Source organism: Rhincodon typus, chromosome 21 (genome assembly GCF_021869965.1).
Source record: "Rhincodon typus isolate 14 chromosome 21, sRhiTyp1.1, whole genome shotgun sequence".
NCBI lineage: Eukaryota > Metazoa > Chordata > Chondrichthyes > Orectolobiformes > Rhincodontidae > Rhincodon > Rhincodon typus.
In genome coordinates this window covers 32,928,659-32,954,462 of record NC_063352.1, presented here as the reverse complement: position 1 = coordinate 32,954,462, position 25,804 = coordinate 32,928,659, and the positions used below count along the sequence as shown (strand labels likewise).

Here is a 25,804-nt window from a genome sequence, read left to right as displayed (position 1 = left end):
AGGAGATTTACCAGGATGTTGCCTGGTATGGAGGGAAGGTCTTATGAGGAAAGGCTGAGGGTCTTGAGGCTGTTTTCGTTAGAGAGAAGAAGGTTAAGAGGTGACTTGATAGAGACATACAAGATGATCAGAGGATTAGATAGGGTGGACAGTTGGAGCCTTTTTCCTCGGATGGTGATGGCTAGCACGAGGGGACAAAGCTTTAAATTGAGGGGTGATAGACATAGGACAGATGTCAGAGGTAGGTTCTTTACTCAGAGAGTAGTAAGGGCGTGGAATGCCCTGCCTGCAAAAATAGTAGACTTGCCAACTTTAAGGGCGTTTAAATGGTCATTGGATAAACATATGGATGATAATGGAATAGTTTAGGTTAGATGGGCTTCAGATTGGTTTCACAGGTCGGCGCAACATCGAGGGCCGAAGGGCCTGTACTGCACTGTAATGTTCTATGTTCTATGTTCTATGTTCTATAGCAAGCTGAAATTGCAAATCTCTAGGCTTCAATTCCCAATTTTTACTGAAGTGGAAGTAATAACATTTATAGTGTTATGATCCTAATTGATGGCTCCGCTGGACAAAGCAGATTCCAGACGAAAACCTAGCTTGATAGATCATAAGTTTTATTTTTACAGTTTGGTTACCATGATAGTTAGTTACTGAACATATTCACACTAGATTTACAATCTTCTTTAACATAGAACACCAGTTTATTTCTTCATACAAATAAACTTTATAAAGTGGTTTAGAAAGATCTTAAGTCAAAATAAAGAGAGATTCAGCTCTTTTCCTGGCAATACCCTTTGAGTACTCAATTTCCATTCTGGATGGTCTAAAGATTTCTTTCTTGTTCTTCTTCAAACTAATCCACCATTCTAATATAAAGCTGTTCTTTTCAATTTACTAGTGGCTCCTCATGATTTGCTTTTTCCATGTATCATAAAACTCAGCGTTGTACACATTCCATCAATTAACTTCTTGCTCGGCATTTTACCCAAGTCATATGATTTCTTGGAAATCGTGCATTTCATTCACATTTCCAAATAACTTTTCTTTTTTATAAAAATACGTTACATTCACAGAACTGAAACCACATGTCTATTTTTCCTGTACTTCAAAATTCAAATTCCTAAATAATTATAGCATATTATGCACGTTTATCACAGTTAAGTTTTGTCTTCAAGTGCCGTTACCATGCCTTCTTTATCATTTACTTCACAGATCATGCTCGGCAAATTACCAAATCCATGATGAGAAAACCAACTATTGATCGACTTCTGACCAACAGGGAATCGGATATTCAAAATTTTGTTAATTTCATCAGTAAAGATTCCATTCAGAAGTCTCTCCAACTGTACTTGGAGATGCTAAAACAAAGAAAAAGCTGAGTAAATGTGCTCTTAAAAAGGAATCCCAACATATTTGTTTACATGGTATGATGGATAATAATTTCTACGATTTTTGTACAATTTCTCTTTCAGTTGAATATTATTAACATAGAGTATTGAACATTGTTTATAGTGTTCTAAATTGACTTTGTAAATGTATCCATTTATATCCTAACTCTTTGTAATATTAAACTTGAAGATGTGTAATTCTGCTGCCAATATCTTGGCAGAGTTGATTGTGCAATTTAATCTGGGATAAGAAATTGTTTCGGTGCATTTCTTAAAGTAATCTCCAAATGTGTCCTTTACTGATTTAATTTAATTTAGATCATGAGATTCCTATACTGAGGTGTTCATCAAGTTATTTTTGTTGCAGACCTAAATGTTGTTTACATTTCTGTTTTATGGAGTTCTTTAACAAGCATCTTTCAAATGAATTGCTTACAAAGAACAAATTACGGTGAGCTAGGACTACATTCAAATGTTTTTACAGTATAAATTATGCTATGAATTGAACATTTCATACCAATATTGTATTTGAAAATTCATGAATGAAGTGGGGGGGATTCTTGAGAAGATATAACAACAGTTCAAAAAATGTGATAGCAGAAATAGTTGAAGGAATAACATGACAAAATGATACACAGCAATTGCTTTCATTTAGTTTTGTACTGTTTTAATGTCTAAAGATCTGAAATTAATTTACAAGGACATACGGAAAAAGTGAATACTGAGACATGATTAGGGAGATGTGACCAACCCTTGGTCAAGCGATGCTTTTTTAATAAGAGCCTTATTAAAAGGCCAGGGAAGTGGAGAGTTTCGCATAGAATTATAGGTTATGAGAACAAGATGCTGAATGGCGGCAGGGAGGGGCTGGTGAGCAAAACAGAAGATACACTGTTCTGGAGTTATTTAATCAGCCATGGAATTAATTAAATAGCTCTAGCTATGTTGGTCAATGAACTATTTAAAAAGAAATAGATGCTTCAGGATATTGTAATCATAGATAAGTTAGGGACAATGAGAAAAATGAGGTAAAAGTTCAAATCTTTTGGAGAGTGAGTCAATGCTGGCTATTACAGACAATGTGAGAAGTAAATACAGTATTAGTCTGGGTTAAATAGTAATGAGGCAGGGAGTTTGAGTCCTAATGTGATTGTGCATTACGATCAAAAAGTAACATGCTTTAAGGAATATTAATTCAAAAGCAGTAATAGAAAACAAGAGGCGGTATTGAAATTACAAGCAACGTGGAACAAAAATATATCCACTTAAGAAACATGCAACCATGAAGACCACAATAGCTAACTAAAGGATATAATCTGATAAACAACTATGCAAGTTTGAAGCATTAGGCTTTAGTGGCAATCTGCTGTGCTGGAGTTAAAACTGGCTGGGAGTAGTTGTAGATGAACTTGGATTTTCTTGAAGGTTGATCCAGAAAGGTTTAATGTTCAGATGATTCACTTCACTTATTAATGCTCAGCAACATTGCCATTCTGGTAGCCAATGCTTCAATTTTAAAATGTTCATCCTTGTCTTCAAATTCCTTCATGACCTTATCACTCCCTACCTCTGTAATCTCCTTCAGTCCCACAACCCCTTGAGATATCTGAGATGCTTCAAATATGTGTTGTTGCACTTCTCCTGGGGGGTGTTTTGATTTCTCCACCATTGGTAGACATGCCTCCAGTTGCTTAGGTCCAAAGCTCTGAAATTCCCTCTCCAAGATCTCTCTACCTCGCTTCCTTCAGTAGACCCTAAATTCTATTCGTTGATAAGGTTTTTGGTCACTTATCCGAAGTCTCTTTATATGGCTTGATACCAAATTCTCTTTGATAAATCTTAAAAGAAGGACTGGTGGGATGTTTTACTTTCATTCGTTGAATGGCTATAAGCATTGCTGCCTATGTCAGCATTTATGGCCCATCCCTAAATGTCGTTGAGAAGGTGGTTGTTAGGAAAGTAGTTCTAGGAATTTGACCCTATGGCAGTAAAGAAATAGCGACATAGTTCCAAGTCACGATAGTGTGTGGCTTGGAGGGGAAATAGCAGATGATGCTGCCCCTTCTCTGATGCTGCCCTTATCCTTTTAGGCAGGAGTGGTCACAGATTTGGAAGCTTAATGTTCCTAAATGCAAGTTGCTATTTCAATGCTCATCTGGAATCACAAAGACAATCTTGATGCTAGCCAGTGTTTACAAACTCTCATGTCTCTCTGATTTGAAATTATTGGCTGGTGCTGAGACATTGCTTGTTTGCATTCTGGGAGTGGACTTCGTAGTCAGCATGGCTGTGAAGAGTATCATGGAAGAACCTGCTGTAGTGAACAGTTAGCCCCAAGCATTACATTACTGTAGTATTTCCATCCTTCCCTCCCTCCCTGTAATCAAACAAAAAGGAAAGGCAAGGTTCAGAGGAAAAGAAACACAACGTCGAGAGAGGATGGTTGGCAGCAAGTGTTCGAGCGAGTAAAGGAGCACGAGCCTAAGCAGTTTATGGAAGCTTGTTGGTGAGTAACAAGTAAGTTTTGAGAAATTGTTATTGGAGTGGAGAGCATCAGAAGCAAAAATAAAGCATATGACATTGTAAGGATTAATTAAGTTAAAGGGTTGAGATATGGCAGGAGAGCTCCAAATCATAATCTGCTCCTCCTCAATGTAGGAAGCCAGGCAAATTTCCAGTGCCCACGACCTGCATGTGTGCAAGAAGTGTCTCCAGCTGCAGCTCCTAGAAACCAGAGTTTGAGTTGGAGCAGAGTCTGGGGACACTATGGAACATTCACATGGCGGAGAGTATCATGGATAGCACATAAAGAGAGGTGGTCACACTACAGATTCAGACTCCACAGGCAGGAAGGGAATGGGTGACCACCAGGCAGAGCAGGAAGGCTAAGCAAGCAGTGCAGGAATCTCCTGTGGCTGTTCCCTGCAAAACAGAGATACTGTTTTGGATTCTGTTGACGGGAACGGCTTCTCGGGATAACAGCAACATCCAAATTCATGGCACCGTGGTTGGCTGTGCTGCAGAGGGAGGAAGAAACAGGCATAGAAATGCTCCAGTTATAGGGGATTCAATCATAAGGGGAATGGATAGGTGTTTCTGTGGCTGCAAACGAGGGTACAGGTTGCTATGTTGCCTCCCTGGTGCTAGGGTCCTGGAAGTTGGAAAACATTGTGGAGGGTGAGGGTGCATGTTGGTATTAATGACATGGGTTTGATAAAAAGGGATGAGGCCCTAAAAGCAGAAAATAGAGAACGAAGAAGAAAATTGAAATGTAAGCCTCAAAGGTAGTTATCTCAGGATTACTACCAGTGCCATGAGTTAGTCGGAGTAGAAACAGCAGGATATATAGAATGAACACATGACTGAAAAGATGGTGTGAGGGTAAGTGTTTCAGATTCGTGGGGCATTAGGACCAGCTCTGGAGGAGGTGGGACCTGTACAAACTGGACAGGTTACACCTGGGCAGGACTGGGACTGATATTGTTGGGGAGGGGGGGGAGACGGCACTTGATAGACTGGTTGGAGAGGGTTTAAACTAGTGTGGCAGGGGGATTGGAACCAGAGGAGTAGGGCAGTAGATGCAGAAATTGAGGGAGAGGTGGAAACCAGGGCAGACATGATTAAGAACAGGCAGGGAAATGCTGTTCAAGAGTGCAGGGGGAAGTGTTCTGAAATGCATGTGTTTCAATGCAAGAAGTATAATTGGCAAGGGAGATGAACTCAGAGCATTGGTTAGTACTTGCAACTATGACATTTTCGTGATTATGGAGACTTGGCTGAAAGAGGGACAGGACTGGCAGCTGAGTGTCCCAGGATTTAGACGTTTCAGGTGTGATAGAAAAAGATGTAAAAGGAGTGGGGGAGTTGCATTACTGGTGAAGGAGTTTCTCACAGCCATACTGAGGGAGAATACATCAGAGGACTTGTGCAGCAATGCAGCATAGGTAGAACGCTGGAATAGGAAAGGTTACATCACAATGCTGGGGTATGCTGCAGGCCTCCCAACAGTCAGCAGGGGATAGAGGAGAGAATATGTAGACAGATTTTAGAAAGATGTAAAAACAGCATGGTTGTTGTGGTGGGTGATTTTAACTACTCCTCCCACCCTGCCCCATTTGACTGGGACTGACTTCATGCTAGGGGCTTGGATGGGGCAGAATTGTAAGGACCATTCAGGAGAGTTTGTTGACACAATATGTAATCGGCCCAACCAGGGAAGCGGTTATACTGGACCTAGTTTTGGGAAATGAGCTCAACCAAGTGAGTGAAGTTTCAGTGGGGGAGTGTTTTGAGACTAGTGACCATAATACCGTGAGTTTTAAGATAAGGTTTTGGAGTAGATCTGTAACTTGGGTTGTGGGTGTTGAGGTTGGTTGGCTTGCTGAGCTGGTTTGTTGTTTTGCAGACGTTTCGTTCCCATGCTTGGTAACATCCTCAGTGCAGCCTCTGATGAAGCGTCGGTGTGTTTTCCCACCTGGTTTTTAAACTCTGGGGTCCGTTGAGGTGGTTTGCCTCACTTCCGGTTTTCCTTCGTAATGGAATGTATATGGAGTTCAATGTGTTTATTAATAGCATGCTTTGTGGACTGCCATGCTTCCAGGAATTCTCATGCTTGTCTCTGCCTAGCCTGTCCCTGGATCTTGGTGTTGTCCCAGTTGAAGTCATGGTTCTCCTTGTCCATGTGGATTGAGATGAGTGAGTTTTAAGATACTCATGGATAGGGATAATAGCAGTCCTCAGGGGAAGGTGTTAAACTGGGGGAAGGCGAACTATAACAATATCAGGCAGGAACTGGAGAGTATTGATTACAGGCAGCTGTTTGAGGGTAAATCTGCATTGGCCATGTGGCAGTATTTCAAATAGCAGTTGATAATAGTACAGGGGCGGCACATTCCTGCAAGAATGAAGGATAGGTGCGGCAAGTTATGTGAACCTTGGATGATCAGGAATGTTATGACCTTGGTCAGAAAGAGAAAGGAAGCATACGTAAGGTCTAGGAGGATGGGAACTGACAAAGCCCTGAAATACATAAGGGTAGGAGTTAAAAGGGGTCATGAAAAGTCGTTAGCAAACAGGATTAAGGAGAATCCCGAGGCTTTTTATACATATGTAAAGAGGGAAGAGGTGGGCCCACTCGAGGACAAAGGAGGATATGTATGTGCGGAGCCAGAAGAGGAAGTTGAGTTCTTAAATGAATACCTTGTATCGATATTCACCAAAGAGAAGGAATTGATGGAGGATGATCTCTGAGAAGTGAGTGTCGAATTTCTAAGCCAAGTTGTTAACTAGAAAGGAAGAGGTGTTATGCATCTTAAAAAATATTAAGATTGATAAGTCCCTGGGGCCTGATGGGATCTATCTCAGAATATTGAGGTATGCAAGAGAACAAGTTGCTGGAGCATTGACCGACATCTTTGTATCCTCTTTACCCATAGGTGAGGTCCCAGAGGACTGGAGAATAGCCAATGTTGTTCATTGTTTAAAAAGGGTAACAGGAATAATCCAGGAAGTTACTTGCCTGTGAGGCTCACCTCAGTGATAGGGAAATATTGGAAAAGATTCTCAGGGATAAGATCTATAAGCATTTAAAAGCAAATGGACTGATTAGTGATAAACAGCATCGTTTTGTGCGGGGGAGGTCATGTCTCACTAACTTGAACAATTTTTTTTGAGGAAGTGACAAAGGTGATTGAGGGAAAAGTGATTAATGTTGTCTACATGGACTTCAGTAAAATCTTTGACAAGGTCCCTCATGGCAGACTGGTATAGAAGGTGAAATCACATGGTATCAGCGGTGAGCTGACAAGTTGGAACCAGAACTGGTTTAGTCATAGGAGATAGAGGGTAGCAGTGGAATGCTTTTCAGGATGGAGGGCTGTGACTAGTGGTGTCCAACAGGGGTCAGTGCTGGGACCTCTGCTGTTCATGATCTACATAAATGATTTGGAGGAAAACAAAACTGGTCTAATTAGCAGGTTTGCGGATGATACAAAGTTTGGTGGAGTTGCAGATAGTGAGGAGAATTGTCAGAGGATACAGCAGGATGTAGATCAGTTGGAGACATGGGCAGAAAAATAGCAGATGGAGTTTAATCCAGACAAATGTGAGGTGATGCATTTTGGAAGGTCAAGTACAGGTGGAAATTATACAGTGAATGGTAGAACCCTTAGGGGTATTGATATGCAGAGGGATCAGTGTGCAGGTCCACACATCACTGAAGGTGGCAGTGCAGGTAGATAAGGTAGTAAAAAAGGTCTGTGGCATGTATGTCTTCATTGGAAGGGGCATTGAGTATAAGGATAGGCAAGTTATACTTCAGCTTTATAGAACTTTAGTTACGCCACACTTGGAATATTTCATACAGTTCTGGTCACCACACTACCAGAAGGATGTGGATGTTTTGGAGAGGGTACAGAAAGGGTTTACCAGAATGTTGCCTGCTAAGGGGGATTTTAGCTGTGAAGAAAGGTTGGAAAGACTGAGTTTGGTTTTCAGTGGAACAGAGAAGGTTGAGGGGCGACCTGATAGAAATTTATAAGATTGTGACTGGCATGGATAGAGTGGAAAGTATGAGGCTTTTTCCCAGGGTGGAGAGGTCAATTACTAAAGGACACAGGTTCAAGGTGTGAGGTGTTAAAAGAGATGTGCAAGGCACGTTTTTCACACAAAGGGCGGTGAGTGCCTGGAACGCGCTGCCAGAAGATGTGGTGGAAGCAGACACAGTAGCAGCATTCAGGAAGCCCCTGAATTAATACATGAATAGGAAGAGAGTAGAGGAATATGGATCCTGTAAGTGAAGACAGGAATATGGAAGGGCAAAATGTGTTGGTGCAGGCTTGGAGGGCCAAAGGGCATGTTCCTAGTCTGTATTGTTCTTTGTTCTTCGTGCATAAGGCATTCCAGTCAATGATTGTATTAAACGTCCAGAAGACAATTGATAAAGTTCTGGAAGTTTTTAATAGATATCAAATATCATGGAACTAGATACACGTTAGGTAGCAAAGCACATGGAATTATTATTAGTGTTATTCTGTTACTGTGTTGCATTTATATTTAATGAGATATGCTAATGGAGCAAATGTTCAACTGAATAAAGTTTAATTTCTGGTGAGGGATGTTTGCAGATCAAGAGATATTCTTAAATTTTGAGTTTTTCTGACAAGAAGACCTGTTGAATTAACACTGATGAAACCATGTTGAAATATCAGCTGTAGCATTGCATCCAATTCTGGGCATTGCACTTTAAGAAGGTTGTGAAGGCATTAAAAGAATGCAGAAAAGAGTCGCAAGAATGATTCCAGGGATAAACAAATTAGAGAAGTTAGGATTCTTTTCTTGGAGACGAGAAATTTGAGTGGAGATTTGATAGAAATATTCAAAACCTGAAGGACCTTGACAGTGTAGGTTTGGAGAAACCATTCCCAATTGTAAAACGATGGAGAAAAGTAGGATACAGATTTAAAGTAATTGACAAAACCAAAGCAATAGAAAGAATTTCCTAAGGCAATGAGTATGTAAAGTCTGGAATACAGTGCCTGAGTGTGTGGTGAAGGTAGGTTCAATTGAAGCATTCAAGAGAAAATTGGATGTTAGTTGAAAAGAAACAAATTGCAGGGTTACAGCAAGGAGACAAGACAATGGCACTAAGTGAAAGCTCAATCGGTGCAGGCATGATGGACCAGATGGAGAATACATATAATCATAACATGATTACAGCACAGAAGGAACCCATTCGGTCTGTCATGCGTGCACTGGGTCTGTGCATGAGTAGCTCACCTAATCCCCTGCCTTTTCCTCTGAGGTCTGCATGTTTTCTGTTTATACAATTATCTAATTCCCTTTAAAAGTTATGATTAAATCTGCATTAGCTATACTCTTCAGCAGTGCTTTCTAGATCCCAGGCACTTGCTGTCTAAATAGAAAAGTTTTTAAGCACCCACTTTTTGGTACATCTCTTTCTTCACAGTTGCAGTCTACTGACCAAGCTGTATAAATAATTGAAATGTCTCAATGGCTTTTGAGGCTTCTTGCCTTGCAAAAGTTACTGGAGGGACCACATTGAGAATATTATATAGTTTTGATAACTGTACTCCAGAAGGTATTGAGGGGAACAGAATTGGGCAATGTGGTTGATTCTGTAAATGAAGGATATCAATTGACGCAAACTTGGAGGTCTAAATTTATTTAGATTTATGCAGAAAATAACATAGTCCAGGTCTTGATCATATACAGGTAAGCATGCCTTTTGAATTGATGTGTCCAAAATTAAAGGACACAGACTTTAAGTGATCAAGGAACTTCAGATATTAAATAAATGTTTTCTTCAGAATATCTGTCTAAACATCTGTCTAAACACATTGCCCATAATAACAGTTGATACTACACAAGTGAAATTTTTTGTGACATGAATAATACCCTATGGAGAGTAAGATCAAAGGCTGTAATGATGCGTATTTTAATGACTGAGAGTAAATCGAGAATACAATGGATTATGTACTGCTGTGTTGACGTCACAAATTAAAAGCGAGAATAGGCCATTCAACCCCGGAGCCTGCTCAGACATTCACTAACATGGCTGATCTGATTGTACTCCTATCTGTATGCTCCTGCCTACTGCCAGTAAGCTTTGACTGCCTTGTTAATCAAGAATTTTGCTACCTTGGTCTTAAAAATACTCAAATGATCCTGCCTCCTCTCTGCGCAAGAGAATTCTAAAGATTCCAAAATCGCAGGAATAAAATCGTCTCTGTATTACGTGCAAAACACCTTATTTTTTAAACTGTGTGCCCTAGCTCTATTCTCTATCATAATTGGAAATTGGTTTGATTATCAGTGAAACAGAGATGGATGAATATTTTTGGGTTATTGTTCATTCACCTGGTAAGGTCGAAGAATTCTTACAGAACATTTCAGGATATTAAGTGAATGGACTAACATTTATGATGAGATAAACTGAAAGGTCTTCAAACGTAGGCTTAAAAAGGCATTGTGTTTTTCACTTAAGCAGTACTCTAACAGCATTTCTAATTTTGGGAAAATTCTATTCAAAATGTGGATGTGGCAATGACTTTCCATAATCTGCAATTTCTAGAAGGATTTTACTGCCAAATGTCAAGCAACAATGCATTAATTTCAGTTAAATTAAACTTTTATTGTGTATTTATAAATTCAGTGAGGGTACATTGCTTTTCATTAAAATCATAAACTAGTAATTAACAATGAGAAATAAAAATTACATCACAAAAATCTGACATTAAATATGTTGTTTAAAAAAATCTATTTCATGGTAGTATATTTGGACAATCGGATATAATAAAGATGTAAATCACAATTCCAACTGAGGTTACTTAAAATTTATGAAGATCCCTAGGGGGAGAAAATGATCTAAAGAGTGATAGAGGCATGGATAGAAAATAACATCACCTAATACAAATAATTGATGGTAGAAGTTATAAAAATGGCAACACCATTTTAAATAATTATGACTGAATTGTAAATTAGACTGGAATCACTAGCTTAAATTGAGATATATATTTTGATGATGTATTTGTTATAAAACATCGTGCTAACTAAGGTTGATTTTGCTTCGGTCACGAACTTGCACTGTTAATTACTTCTTTAAGCAGTACCAAGACTTACTTCCACTGGATAATGGTCACTAACTGTGAGTGTCTGTAAAAATAAAAACGGCAAATTGTGATTTCAGCCTCTGCTCTCTCTTAGTTGATTACATCCACCCTGGCTTCTCCTATTGGGAAGTTGGGTGTGTAGAAGTGTAGATTTTAATATTACTCTGGCTAATTGGTACTGCCTTTTCAAGGAAGGCAAATTTATCAGAAATAAATGGTCCTTTATTCTGAGATAGAACAGTTAACTGCACCGTCAGACATTTTCATTTAATAACTTAGATGACGATTGATGAAGCTTGCTTGACAGAGTGTTTGAGGTCAAATCACAGTCAAAGTTGGAAGTTAACATTAGTCAGACTGAAGGAGCGTTTGATGTACTGTAACCAGATCTCTCAAGGCATTAGATAATGGTTAGATCATGGTTAACAGAGAGGCTATGTTATCAGGTGCAGATATATGTTGAAAGCAATGTCTGATGCTTTGTCTTAATTATGTAATTTGGTAAATGGGTAATCATATGTTTACAAATATCCCAATAAGCAAAGTTCCTCTATACAAGCAATCTTTTAGAACCATTTCACTAAATGTGAAATCACATGAGGAAAATCAGCATACTGAGCATTTCCAGGTGATTTTGATTTCATGAATACATCAAATTTGTTCTGAACCATTGCTGTGAATTTGACAGATACCACAATAGAACCTATTCTGTAAAGTTCTACAGACTGCCATAACTGATACTTATAGTACATGTTTGTATATCTAAACTTACCATTTTAGTGTTGAGACTGAAAACTTTAGTGAAATTATAAATACCAACTGATCCATCAATTACAGCGTTTTTCATATCTGAGCCAACAGCTATGATTCTGGAAAGGAGACGAAATATATTCATGACATAATGGAAATGAATGTCACAAAATGTACTTCATAGACCTGGTCTGTCATTGCGGAGAGTTCTAATTTGGCTTGTGCTGCATTTTTTTCCCGGGAACTTCACTTGAAGCAACCTTTGAAGTGTTAAGTGCTTGTAAGAAATTTCTTTTTTTTAATGCAGTACCTTTTACAACCTCAGGACACCCCAAAGTGCTTGACAACCAATTAAGTACTTTTAAAGGTCTATGTGGAAATTGTAGGAAAAGACGTATGAGCAGAGGTCAGCATACAAGATGAAACAGCAACAGTTCAAGAACATATCAATAAAATACCTGCTAAAATCTCGTAGGAATAATAAAATTGTTAAATTTTCTGAAGAGAAGCCAGCAACCAAATCTGTGATGCGTCAAAAGGTGTCAACAATACACCATCAGTTTAGATGATTAGGATGGAGATAGTTACTGAAGGAAGAGTTCTGTACATAAATGCAATACTCTTACAATATAATATCAACAAGAACCACCAATTTTTATCTATTACAGAAAGTGTTATTTGTGTTCCATTACATGCTGCAATGCAGAGGGGCAGAAGATATAGATCAGTTGATGTCATAGAACCTTGAATGGTAAATGTACATGAGGCTGCTCGAGTCCCTTGGTGTCTTCCTCTGTGGTCAAAGCCAGCAGGATTAAAATAGGAGATTGATGGAATAGAGAGAGAAATTCAGCTGTTTCAATTTTTCTGCTTGCCTGTTGTCTGAGAAAAGATTAGTGAAGATAAATGTAGGTCCCTTACAGTCAGAAACAGAGGAAGTTATAATGGAGAACAAAGTGCTGGCAGACTAAACAAACACATTCTTTGGTTCTGTCTTCACAAAGGAGGATACAAATCACCTTCCAAAAATATTAGGAACATGGAGTCTCATGAGAGGGAGGAATTGAAGGGAATCAGTATTCTAGGCCATAGAAAGCTGTTGAGGACAAAACATTCACTGTTTTCAAGAAGGAGCTAGGTGTGGCTCCTGGGGCTAAAGGGATCGAAGAGTGTGAAGAGAAAGCGGGAACGGAGTATGGAGTTGCATGATCAGCTATGATCATATTGAATGGCTGAGGAGGCTCAGAGAGCTGAATGGCCTACTCCTCCTATTTTCTATGTTTCTGCTCCAGTCTTGAGAATTAATGAACTTACAGTGACTGTGTTTTAATAATCTTTGGTGATATACTAACCTTCATGTTTAACAATGCTAAATTTTAGATAGCATCATAAGCACATCGTACTAAATCATTGAAAATAACAGTGAATGAGGAAGAAAATGCTTTGGATGACAGGATGTGCAAGATAATAATTCCATTGTCATGGTATATTGTATAACTAGTGATGTAACAAAATATTATTGTAAGAATTATCTTTTACCTGTCATAAGCACAGTTTGTAGTGATGGCGAAGTAGTATCTGCAGAATCCGGAATAAGCCATTGGAACTGGCTGTCCTTGCGTAGGCGAATATGAGCCCAGTCAGTTGGTTTAACATAAGAAAAATCTGCATTTAGATCACCCATGATCAGCATGTTCTGTTTAGGCCATAAGTGAAGATACATTATTTAAATGCTTGACAATTAAAACAGTAAATCTTCTGTCGTTGATATCTCCATGTTTTGTTGCTTACGTCAGTTCCCAACCTTGTCCTGGCATCAAGAAAGACATCGTACAGGGCATCTATTTCCTCTACTGCTGATGGAGGTGATGTGTGCTGTGGCATGATAATGAAGTCAGGAATGTCTGAAGAAAGAAAAAGGATACAGAGGGGAAACATAAATAAAGTACATGTAAGACAGAACATTTAATCATCTTCACTTTGCAGTTGAAAGAAAATATCACCATTTTCTTTGAAGTTTTGACAGGAATCACAATAAAGGAAATAATTAATCAGATTCCCTGTGTTTAAAATAAACTTCTGAATGTATAATTTGAAGTAACATTTTGAAAAATAAAATAATCTTTACCCCATCTCGTTTACTGGGATTATTCAGACTGGTGTTCCGCAGACAACATGCCCTGCAGTTTCTGCAAGGTTGTACTTTTCTTAGCACAGTTCACCAGAAATTGACTAAACCAGCTTGAAAGGTGGATAAATTTGAATGCCAATTGTGCCTAGTACAAAAGATGTTCATGCAATCTTTTGCATTAGTTTGTTTTTAATTCATGTAGTTAAATGGGCCTGCATGCAAAACTGTCTATGCTCCCAGATCAAATTAATCCTCATGATTTTCAGTTGTTGCACCCACTTCATGTGCTTTGCAGATGCTCTTAAAATTAAACTACTTTTATGGGTTCAGGAGGCTCTAACTAAAAGCTTAATGTTATGAAAAAAACTGAGAAATTGACCACTGGATACAATGAAACTAGCATATGATCCGGGATTACTTTTAAACCTCATTTTCAAAATGAATATGTTTAAATTCAGTTTCCCAAAGAAAGTGAAGGAGACATTGACTAAAGATTTATGTATCAACACTAATTTAATAACTGTGTTAAATAAATTCATAAATTTAATACTAACTATTCAAGGAAATTTTTTAGAAGTTCTAAAATGTTGCCTGATTGCACTGATCTGTGACAGATTTTACCTTCAGCAATGTAAAAATTAGAATGGAGCCATAAATAACAAAATCGCTGTGAAAGCAAACACAATTTTGACAGTACTTTGTACTTGGATTGCCAAAGTGCCTAAAGTGAAAACTCTTGGCCTGTCTCTCCAACCATACTAGATATAAGGTTTGCAGCTACCAAAACATTCTACAGAGGAGAACTTACTTTCCCTAACTTTGTGCTGCAGTACTGAAATACTTTACCTGAATAGCGTGAAGAAAATTTCACAAGAAATGGTTCCCGACTGAAAATGTCATGACCAGTCTTCTCAGAACCATCATTGTAGAGATAACTGTTGACTACAGACACTACTGAATTTCTGTTCAAATGAGAACAGTTGTCATTACGTAGGCATGTGAAGAAATGTTTGTATTTCAATGAAAACAACTTTCCAAAATAACTTTCTGGTTAAACATAGTCATGACTGTACCTGTACACAAAGAGATATCTTTCTTTATAGGTACTGCGTCCGAGTGGATCACTGACAGTGTACGAGTAGGTTTGTTTAGAGGAACTGGAGAAGTATCAAGAAGTTAAATTACATGCAGAGAAAGCTTAAAGTTAGAAAGATCTTACACAAGTGTAGATTAATTAAGTTACATCACCGGAGTTCGTTGTGATTAATTCAACAGGTACTATTCAAAAAGCAAACTTCAAAAGAAATCAAACCTGTAATGGATGGTTCCCATGTATATGACCAGTAAATGTGATGGTTAAATTATTAAATCAAATAATAAGGAATCAAAAAGTGGCAAAGTGAATGAAATCATCACATTTCTTTTGGAAAACATTAGTTTGCTGATTAGTATTATCATGGAGTCGCCACAACTTGCATGTGTTGGCAGGTGAATCAACTGCCTTCTTTTTCAGTGTAATGGCTCTGATGGCCGGGGTTCAAGTCCTCCCTGCTTCAGAGATGTGAAATAGCATCTCTCAACAGGTTGGTTAGAAGTAAAAATTAAGATAACAGCTCCAAACCGCTCTTGTGGTACAGTGCTAATGTTCCTACTTCTGAGTCAAGTGACTTGGATTCAAGTCCCACCTACTCTAGAAGTGTGTCATAACATCTCTGCACAGGTTGCTGCTCCACAGGTGTGTAATCACGTCTCTGCACAGGTTGGGGTAGAAAATATCTGTAACAGCTCTGACAACCCATAACAGGATTCAGTCTCAGATACTTGCCAAGGAGAAGGATAGAGTAAGCGATTAAGGAAAGAAGTGTGAGGCACAGACTATAGACCAGTGGCTTCAGCCTTTACAATGCCTGAAAAAAGTTGGCTGATCTGGCACTGGATGTTGAACAAACAGTCCAATGAGTTACAGAATTATTACAGTGCATAAAGAAGCCAGTCAGCTCATCGTACCTGCACCTGCGATAGTGTTAGGGTTAGGGTTATGGCACTATTTCCTAGTGCCATTTTCCTGCCTTTTCTCCATATCACTGCATGCTATTTCTATTCAAATAATTGTATGAGTCCCTCTTGAATGCCTTTAGAGGCAATGAATAGGTCGATAGAGGTGACAGTGAGGTAAAAGTGGATGTCTTCAGTCTAAATGTGTTAACTGGCTTGGTGTTTTTGCTATAACAAGGTGTAGAGCTGGATGAACCCAGCAGGCCAAGCAGCATCAGAGGAGCAGGAAGGCTGATGTTTCGGGCCTAGACCCTTCTTCAGAAATGTTTTTGATGTTAGCAAGGCAGCATGGAGATAATAAATAAGTGGTCAGAGCAGATCTTTGGAGGACCAGAATAAATATGTGGCAAGAGGAACTATTGGAGTTGATTCTCTGCCAATGACAGGATAAATGAGAATGGAACTGACAGATTGCAGTCTCATCCAACGGGACAACAGAGGAGGGGCATTGGAGGGAAGTGTTTTGATCAAACTTGACAAAGTCTGCATACAGGTAAAGAAGGATAGTGAAGGGTAATTTAGCTTTGCTGCAGTTATGTAGGATAATGTTTGTAAGCTTGATAAGCATTGTTTTAATACCATTGTGGACACGTGATTGAATAGATGAAAACATTAAATTCCAGGAAAGATGAGCCACAAATTTGGGAGGAAACAACACTTTCTAGAGCTCTGGACGGGAAAGGGAGTTTGAAGATGGGGCAGTGATTCACAAGAATGAAAGAGTCAAGATTTCTTCTGAGGAAATGTGTGAGTACATCAGATATGAAGGTGAGGGAGTTAGTGTATCAAAGTACTAGATGACTATACCTATTGAGTTTGTTCATTAAGGTCCTGACAGCATTCAAGTCAGCATCACGGACTTCTTGTATTAGGATAGTGTCGTACCTTCGAACAAGCTACAAAGAAATAAAATGTAGAAATTTAATTCATTTGGCATCGCGCAAGAAGAATTGTATTCATGACTCAGCCATATATTTAGAAATGAAACCTGTTTCTTGCACTTTTTTTCCTAAACTAAAAGGGGAATCAATCTTCATTGAAATGATTATACTTTGTTGGCGCATTTTATCACCTTCTAGAAAGTTCTGCAAAATTACTCCATGTTTTTCTCAGTACAAAAGGCAAAATGTGTGTTCTTATTTTCTAATTGCAGGGCTGAGAGAATGAAATGATAGATAAGCCAGCAATAAGCTGAAACTTGCACTTTGTCTTTCTGTGCTCCTAACTTTTCCTCTTCAATGACAGAAAACAGGTTTCTATAACGGTGTTGCTATTTAAGATGTCATTCCTAACTTACAAAGAAAGATGAGGCAGATTCCTATGGGTGAATTGAAATGATCAGGAAAGAATGAACTCATCTGCTGAATTGAATTGATTCAAAGATAATTTAATATCTAACAGACAATCTGTACAAAATGGATTTTCCTAATATAGTTAACTTTAATTGGCTGAATGTTGCTGTTGGTGGATAGCAGATGCCAGGGTGTATAATCTCCAGCTGAGTACAAATGCAAACATTCCCCGAACAATTCTGTAATGTATTGCACTGCTGAAGCAGCAAGTTAGCCAAGGTATTTTTAAAATCAAGTAATACGGTGAAAAGTTCAAACCTGTTGCTCAACTTTACCTTTCATCTTACTTCATTAAATAAGTATGAAGAAAATCTGAACAGACCAAGAAATTAACACAACTATTTATTTTTTTACTACAAAGTGCATCAGCAGATAATATATTTGCTATTTGTAGGTTGGATTGTGGTTCACAATCTATTAATAATTCAGATTTCTTCCATGAGAAAAGTTAAATTATCCATAATTGAGGGATTTTGAATTCAGAGGAATAGGAGTCCCCTTTGATTATAACTTCTAAACCCTGAATTGGAGCTCAAGGCCATTAAATTCCCAGCTGCTGGGAATAGCAGTGTTAGTGAATTGGAAAATACATGTTTTTTTCCATTCTTAATTTGCTATTGTCTCCCGTTGTCCAGGCTTCATTCCCATGACCATGGCTCGACTAGTTACATTACTGTGAAATATTTAGGAAGTATGGCACGAGCGCTGTTGTAGACAGACCATCACTGACTATGATTCTGCTAGTAAAGCTAAAAAGTCATTTAGAACAAATTATTAAAGTACAAAAATGGTGAGACTCACCTAATAATATCTAAAAACAGAAAACAACCACCTGGTTTTAATTAGGAACTTTATCATCTGTGTTTACAGATATGTAACCTTCAGTCCATTTTTTGTTTACTTATTAAACTTTATTTTAAGAATTAGCTTTAACTACATCTGTTGGCAAGCAGCTATATGTTTCCAACAGTCTGAGTAAAAGTACCCTGCTAATCTGCAGTTACACATGTATCGCATTAATTTTATACCAGTATCTGCTAACTTGTTGCTCATAGCCAACATCTTTACAAATATGTTACAATTTTAAAGATATGGATGGTTTGTGCTTAATGCGTTCCTCATGTTTATAGTTAATTTCATTTTAAACCACAAATGTCAATTTTGAAATGCATTACTAATCAAAATGGAGAGTATGGGGAAAGTAAGGGGATGTGAGGGGCTCTTTTTGATTTTTGTTACATCTGGGGTGAAATCCAGGAACACTGCGGTGGGCCTTTAAGCCAGCCCTTGAAACCCTTGTAGCTGCTTTTGCACTATCTTTGGGGTCAAAGGGCCAGATTCCAGCTGTTCACCTCCCTCCAACCAGAAGAAAATCCTGCAGCCCCAGCAGACCTTCTCCCAAGTTGGGTTTGTGGAGTTTGGATCTTTTCTGACTCAATAGTGAAAATTGGATTTATGCCGGTAATTAGAGCTATATTTATGCATAAAGTGCTTGAGGGATAATATAATTTGCCACTAAGTTACTTATTGCACATTCTCCCCCTGTCTGCATAGGTTTCCTCTTGATGCTCTGGTTTCCTCCCACAGATCAAAGATGTGCAGGTGAGGTGGTTTGGCCACGGTAAATGAAGGGTTACAGGACTAGGGTAGGGAGGGTGGGTCTGAGTGCGATACTGGTCAGAGGGTCAGTTTGGACTTGATGGGCTGAATGGGTCTGCTTCCACACTTTTGGGATCTATGTTGTGCTGTATTTTTTACAAGATCGCTGTAGGTGTAATCACATAATAATAGTGTGCTAATAAATAACAGATTAGAAATAGATCTAAACTTGGAAGTAAATATCTCCAAAGCCCATCACACAAAGTTAATTGCTGCAAAAAGTTCTTAAGGGAAATAAGCATCAAACAGTCAAATAAGAACATCGTAGTGAGACTAGAACAACTCCCAAAATCAGAAGTGCAAATCAAATGCCCAATAGCAACAATAAGCAACATTCACAAAATATAAAAATTTATTGTGAGATTTCAGGTGATTGTTTTATTTAGAAATTGAAGTTAATTCTCAAGGCCTGTAATATATGACACCACCATAGTTAAAAGAAGATAAAGTAACTCAGGAAAAAGTGAAGCCAGGCTTTACTTTTACAAGTGTGAAGCATGTGAGAAGAAGTTAACATGAGTGGAGCAAAGAATATTATGGTTTTAAAAGACATTGAAACGAAGTTTGAACTGTATGTGGGGATTTTAAGTTGAATGTGATGAACATGTAAAACAGTATATTTCGACCTTGGAAGAAGCAATAGAATAAGATATCGATTGGCACCGATCAAAATACTACCAATAAAATAGAGAAAGATTCAAATGGTTGTGATTAAGATGTTGAACATAAAGAAGAAGGATCTTGGACAGCAAACTTTATCTTGTATTTTGTCTGGAAATGACTGCATGTCACCAGATAAAGCTTTCTGGCTAAAGAAAAGATATTCAAATCTTTTACATATTTAAGCTTTACAGAGAGTTGAGAATTAAAGAGGAAAATAGAAATGTTTAGCATGAAAAGGGAAATGATTTTGTGAAGGCCATTTTTACTTTTTCACCAATTATCTTTGAAAATTACCACTAGTTCAGATGGTGAATCTTCTTTGCAGGATTTCAGTGGTACCCGATGTTGACAAAAGATCATCAAATTGAAACATTGTCATGATTTTGATAAAATATGGATTATCAATTTTTGACTTCCATCATTTGGTATTAATACCTGGGACTTTCATGAACTGAAATGGTTTTAGAAAGGAAAAACAATTGTTTGAAATGGAATCACCTGACCACAGATTGAGCTGATTTTCATGAAACCATCAAAAAACAACAATCAGTCAGAACTGAAACAATATTTTCATCAAAAGAGACTGAATCTAGTCAGACATAAAGGAACCTGTATTGCCTGTTGGGATTTACACCTGTATGATATGTTTCACATATTTGAGATGAAAAACATCACCTGCAATTATCCAGTTTGGAGATAATGAACTCAGACATAAGAACACACAAATCAGTTGTATTTCAGGAAAATTCTTATGGCAGCGCAAAGAGCTGGGTTTGTGACCTGAAACTGGAAAGGTTCTACTATTGGCTGATCGAGAATGATTGATTCACCCCTTCTGATCTGGTTGTGACAATATTAACTGTTCCTGTCTCCACAGCTGCTCCCTAACCTGATAAACAGTTTCAGTAGTTATTGATTCTGGTTCAGTCATTTTGACTGTGCTCTAAATTTTGAATGATACCTACATTTAATTTTTTACTGTGATACTTACATTAACAATGATGTTAGCGATGGTGGCATTTGACATTTTGCTGTCTCCAAAGGCTTTAATGTTGAAAGCAGAAATTTTAATTGAGTTGACTGTATTCAGTGCATAGGCCAGGATTAAGACTGTGATTAACTGATTCATAGCTGGCAAACTGCAGAGGAGAAATTTGTATATTAGAGTCAACACAACACAATGTCCATTGCTATGCTAATGTAGTTGTAAAGTATTCAAAATAATTCATAGTACCTGACTGTAGCTCCTGGTCCTTGTGGTACTAACAATTTGCTTGCAATGGAACAATTATGCTAACTTTTATTATGACCGTTGTCCTTCAAATGTCCCAGTACGCATTTGGAAACCTCATAAAATAGCAACCCCTGTTTTGGAAATTTTGGAAAATTAGACTGTAAGTAAAAAGCAAAATCTGATAAGTGTGTAAATTTAACATATGTGTCCAAACCCAATCATAATGCAAATACTATAGGCTACAAATTGCTTAGTCTGGTTTATGGAAGCAACTCATAATTTGCAACCTGCCCATGCTGGTTCCACTGGAGATGGGCATCAGGTAAGTTTTGTACTGAAACCTCATTACTCTTCTTGTAGTGTGGGACCAAGTGTCTGGTGTACTGCCAGTGGCCTGACCACCCAATAGGAAACATAACAGTGCAAAAAGGTAGCATGTGATACAGTTAGCATTCAGCTCTTAAAAGCAGACAATCCCTCTTAAAGAAAAGCTGTAGAACTGAACAGAAGATTGACAGAAAATAATTTTGAAGTAAAAAAGATCGAGAAAAATGACACCCGACATCAAGGAGAAGATTCTAAGGTTTATTGAAAGTGCACAAGATGTACTAGCAACTCAGTTGGTGCACAGGACAGAGTCCATGTTTCAAAGGAAGACCAGAAGACCTCATGCAGGAGCCACCAAAGAGAGTGAGCGCACATGACAAGTTAAGTGAGTACCTGAAATAAAAGCAGAAGGTGCTGGAGAAGCTCATCAAGTCTGACAGCATCTATAGAGAAAAAGAAAGGCTAACATTTCAAGTCCAGTGATCCTTTGTCAGAATACCTGAAGTCTGGTTTGAAGTCCACCTGTTGCAATGCAGCAAGATGTTTAGTAATGTTGCACGTATGGCTAAGTACAGTGAAATAACAGCCCCGACCTACAATAACATTAACTTCACAGTGCAGAACTACTGGCACATGTACTCATATTTAAACTTCAGATATGCCACCTCACCTTCATACTATTCTAGTGTTGTCAGTTCCACATCTACCCCTCACTGTGCAAAAACCTCCACGTCTCCAGTTATTTACCTATAGCAGGCATTTCAGCTGAAGGTGTACAATACAAGCAAGGACATTCTGATCCCTCTCTTGTTGGACGTGGTTGCCACCAAATCTTAGAAATCAAGAGATGTGGTGGAGCTTGGCACAAAATCATTTCCTGAGCCTTCTTCAGGAAGTCTCTAGAATCAAGGGACTGATAGTAAGACAGTCTGTGGTATCCAAGGCCACCGTACAGTTAGTACTGGCTTATGACCCTTCCCAATTCTCTCCTCATCCTCATCCCAAGAGCTAGCATAAAGTGAAATCTTAAACAGTATGACCAAGGCTGTTTTGCTTCCCCACAAACACCACACCACAACCTCCTTTTCCTACTGCTCCATCCTGCTTTTATGCTTTCAGATACATCAGCACTGCTGCCTGGACAGTCCCAACACAGCTAAGAGGAATAGAAAACCCTTGGCAGTGGGAGGAGGCTCTAGTATTTGATCTCATGATGCCAGCCACCAGATCGGATGCTGTTACTGTATGAACTTTATCATGTATTCTAGACTCAGGTCCTCATGAAATGAGGCACCATATATGTGTAGGCTTGTTGCAAAGTTGGGTAGAGTACTTGTGGATTGGGAGGCAGAAAGTTAGAACTTGGTGTTTGTAATATGCCGGGGCGGGGGGTGGGGGAGGGCGGAGTGGGGGGATGTGGCGGGGGGGGTGGTGCAGAGGAGTGCATGGTCCCTTTAAAAGATTATGTTCTTTTCCTATGCTTAGAGATTCAAAAACGATGATGTGGGCAGCAGCCTGTGGGTTTGCAGGTGCACAGAGAGCACCTAAATTGAAACATTTGTATCAAAAGGCCTTACAGTTAGCAGGTCAAGCAGCAATTTTGTTCTGATACCAAGACAACAGTTTTGAATTTAGCCAATCAATTTGAACCATGCACTCAGATAACAAAAGCCAATTAAATTTAAGTCTGATAGTTTTGACAACATAGGACCAATCCTGTTGTAAGAAATTGATATGTCATCAAGGGTATAAAAGATGGGGGCAGTTGGGCAAAGACAGAGGAACGAAGTGCCATCTGCTAGAGATAACTGCTCTCAGCTCTGAGAGAAAGCACCACCTATTCACAACAGTACCACGGCACCTAGCTAAGATTCCTGACAGAAGAATTCACAGAGAAAGCATTCCTGACTGTAGAATTCATAGAGAAAGCGTTCCTGACAAAACATTTGACGGGGAAGGGATTCCTGGCAGAACATTCAATGGAGAAGGCACAGAGTATTCCAGAAGACGTGTAATCTGGCTGTAATTTTGAGAGACTAAATTCTTTTATATGTGTGGGACTTATATATATTGGAACAGCATACCATTAGAATCTTGTTTTATTCAGGAATAGTTAGAAGGGGGTTTATTCAGCTTGTTAATAGTTTAGTTAATTTATTCACTGTTAGAGTTAGATAAACAAATTGTTACTTGTTGACTGTAAAGTGAGTGTCAGGGATTTATTTTATTTAACCACTAGAAGTTGCTGAGAGGCAGGTTACACCACCTTTCACACCCCTTTTACAGATTATAGGGTGAAGTGCTCCTCTTTGGGTGTTTTGCTTTTAGTTTTCAGAGGAGGGTCAACCTCCACTTTATAACAAGACTTCAACCAGACGAGGGGATGGGTAGCTCATGTGCCAAATTGCCAGAAGATGAGATTACAGGTGAATTCTGCTGTAGGGCACTGCAGATGTTGATGGAGGCAACGTGCACAAGATCACTGATGAAAATGCACAAGATGTTCAGTGTGTTGGCATAACTGACAGCCTCCTCTCACTGTCAAGCAGTATGGTTCCATTATGGCACTAGGCTTTGGGCAGAGCTTGGGGCTCCCTTTTTCCATTGTAAGGGTTGGCCAACTCCTTGTCAGCACTTAAACTCAGTGCTGATACATTATCTACTCCAAAACCTTAGATACATTATCTAGTAGCTAAAATCACTGCTTTCACAGCAGCACAGACAGTAGCCTCACAATGTCTAGGTCATGTAGTGTGGTCATGAGATTCTTCCTTAGTATCAAGCTGAGCTTTCTGCTGTACAGACACAGACTACTGTCATCATTCATGAGGATCAGCTCCCAGACAGGCTAGTAAGCTTCCATTTCAGTCTAGCAATCTGTGCTTCAACAGATTCCTAGGATTGTTGAGGTCTTGCCCTGTGCACATGACAGTGGCTCTATAGGGAACAAATCTGCTGTCCATTCTCAAGATGACAGCATTGGTATTCCTATCACTCCATTGATGCCCTCTCTGTTGCCTCTTAGACAGCCAGTCCAGGCTGCTGCTACCCATGTGGAATTGGTGCAATCTAAAGTCAAGCCCATGAACTACTCAATGCTTTTAGCAAGGCCATCTGCAACCATCTCCATGCACAAGGGTAAATAGCTCATTTTAGTGTGTATAATTGGATGTGTGCTTGAAGTAAGATTTTGTGTGAAAGTTTCACTTTATGACTTTTAGTCTTGGGTAGGGGCCAAGAATGATAAGTGTCACAGCTGGCTGTGCTAGTAGGAAATAGTGGGTCATGCTAGTCTGAAGAAATTGTCTCCCTGGATGTGAACCTTCATAAAACTCTCGCCAACAACCTGTCCTGTTTCATGTGATTCAAGATGCATCTCACTGTGTCCTTTGATCCTCCTTGACTTCCTTTTGATGTGGCCTCTGGTTCCCAGGAAGTAAGGTTTGCACTCATTATGGTGAGATAGTAGAGAATGCCACAAACCGAGAGACCCTCTGGACTGTACAGCAGTACTCTGTCGAGCAATCTAAGCAGTGGAACAATTGTTTAAGAAGGATGATCACCTGGACAATGTTGTTCTGACTGATCCTGTTGTTCACATTGGATGCCAAGTACACTCATATGGCAAATAACAGATGGTCGTCATTAGCTGTGTATGTTGTGACAATACTTTGGCTTTAAGAGGTGTATTTTGTCCTGATTTTTCTCTATGAAGAAGGGTTGAGATAGAGATGTCGAGCGGTCTGCTCAAAGCCAGTGAAGTAAACAGCTTGTGAGGCCTTGGGTTTCTTCTTATGCAAAACACACTTTATTTTTATACTACTGTTAAAATACGGACAAAATAAAAATAAAAGAATTAGCTTAGCTGTAACTCTATCGAAATGTTTAACAAAATAATATATATATTAACTACTACTAATTGACTATTCCAAAAATGGCAATACATAAACACACCCTTGGCAATGGCAAATTCAATAAAATAGATTGTCTCATATGCAATTCCAGTAGCAGGAAGAGAAGCCCAGCTTCCATCTGTAACAGAGGAATAAGAGCTTCCACATCCAGCTTTAAGACTCCAGAAACTGCAGAAAGCTAAATCCAAAAATCCTGGTTCTGTGGGAGTTTGACTTCACCTATTCAGGCTGCTTCTATTGTTCCAACTTTAAAACAAAAACAACCATTTCTAAAACTCTCTCAGTGCAAGCAACTTCATCGTATCACTTGAGGAATTATCTCTCCCATACTGGTTTAAAAAAAAAGTCATGGGCTCAGCAATACTGATACGTTAATCATTAAAATCTAAAACCTAAAATAAATGATATTAATACATATACAAATCACATACCTTAAACCATACCTCTCTCTAAAGAGGTTGCTATTAATGTCACATATTGAAATAATACTAAGATATTTTTTGCAAGATAATGAAAATGCATCTGTAAGTATGTTAGAGAAGCATTTTCATTATCTTGCAAAAATTATCTTATTATTATTTCTCTGATGCTGCTTGGTCTGCTGTGCTCCTTTAGCTCCACACTGTGTTATCTCTGACTCCAGCATTGGCAGTTCTTACTATTTCATAGTATCTGCTATAACATTTTCTTTTCCAC

General features: G+C 38.7%; 2 protein-coding genes across 2 annotated transcripts in view; one reads left to right on the top strand and one right to left on the bottom strand.

Annotated features, from left to right (window-relative positions):
• eci1 (enoyl-CoA delta isomerase 1) overlaps window positions 1-13,905 on the top strand; it is a 43,071-nt gene extending 29,166 nt beyond the window's left edge. The window contains exons 7-8 of the mRNA XM_048609540.1: window positions 1,219-1,430; window positions 13,570-13,905. Of these exons, the coding sequence (XP_048465497.1) occupies window positions 1,219-1,385 (167 nt within the window). The 3' untranslated portion in view covers window positions 1,386-1,430; window positions 13,570-13,905. The remainder of the gene's footprint in view (window positions 1-1,218; window positions 1,431-13,569) is intronic.
• On the bottom strand, window positions 11,013-20,768 carry dnase1 (deoxyribonuclease I). The gene is given in 9 exon segments (XM_020526993.2): window positions 11,013-11,066; window positions 11,796-11,892; window positions 13,313-13,340; window positions 13,343-13,469; window positions 13,565-13,677; window positions 14,751-14,866; window positions 14,978-15,061; window positions 16,767-16,855; window positions 20,625-20,768. Coding segments are annotated over 9 exon segments (846 nt in total). The 5' UTR covers window positions 20,763-20,768.
• Between the last annotated feature and the right edge of the window lie 5,036 nt (window positions 20,769-25,804).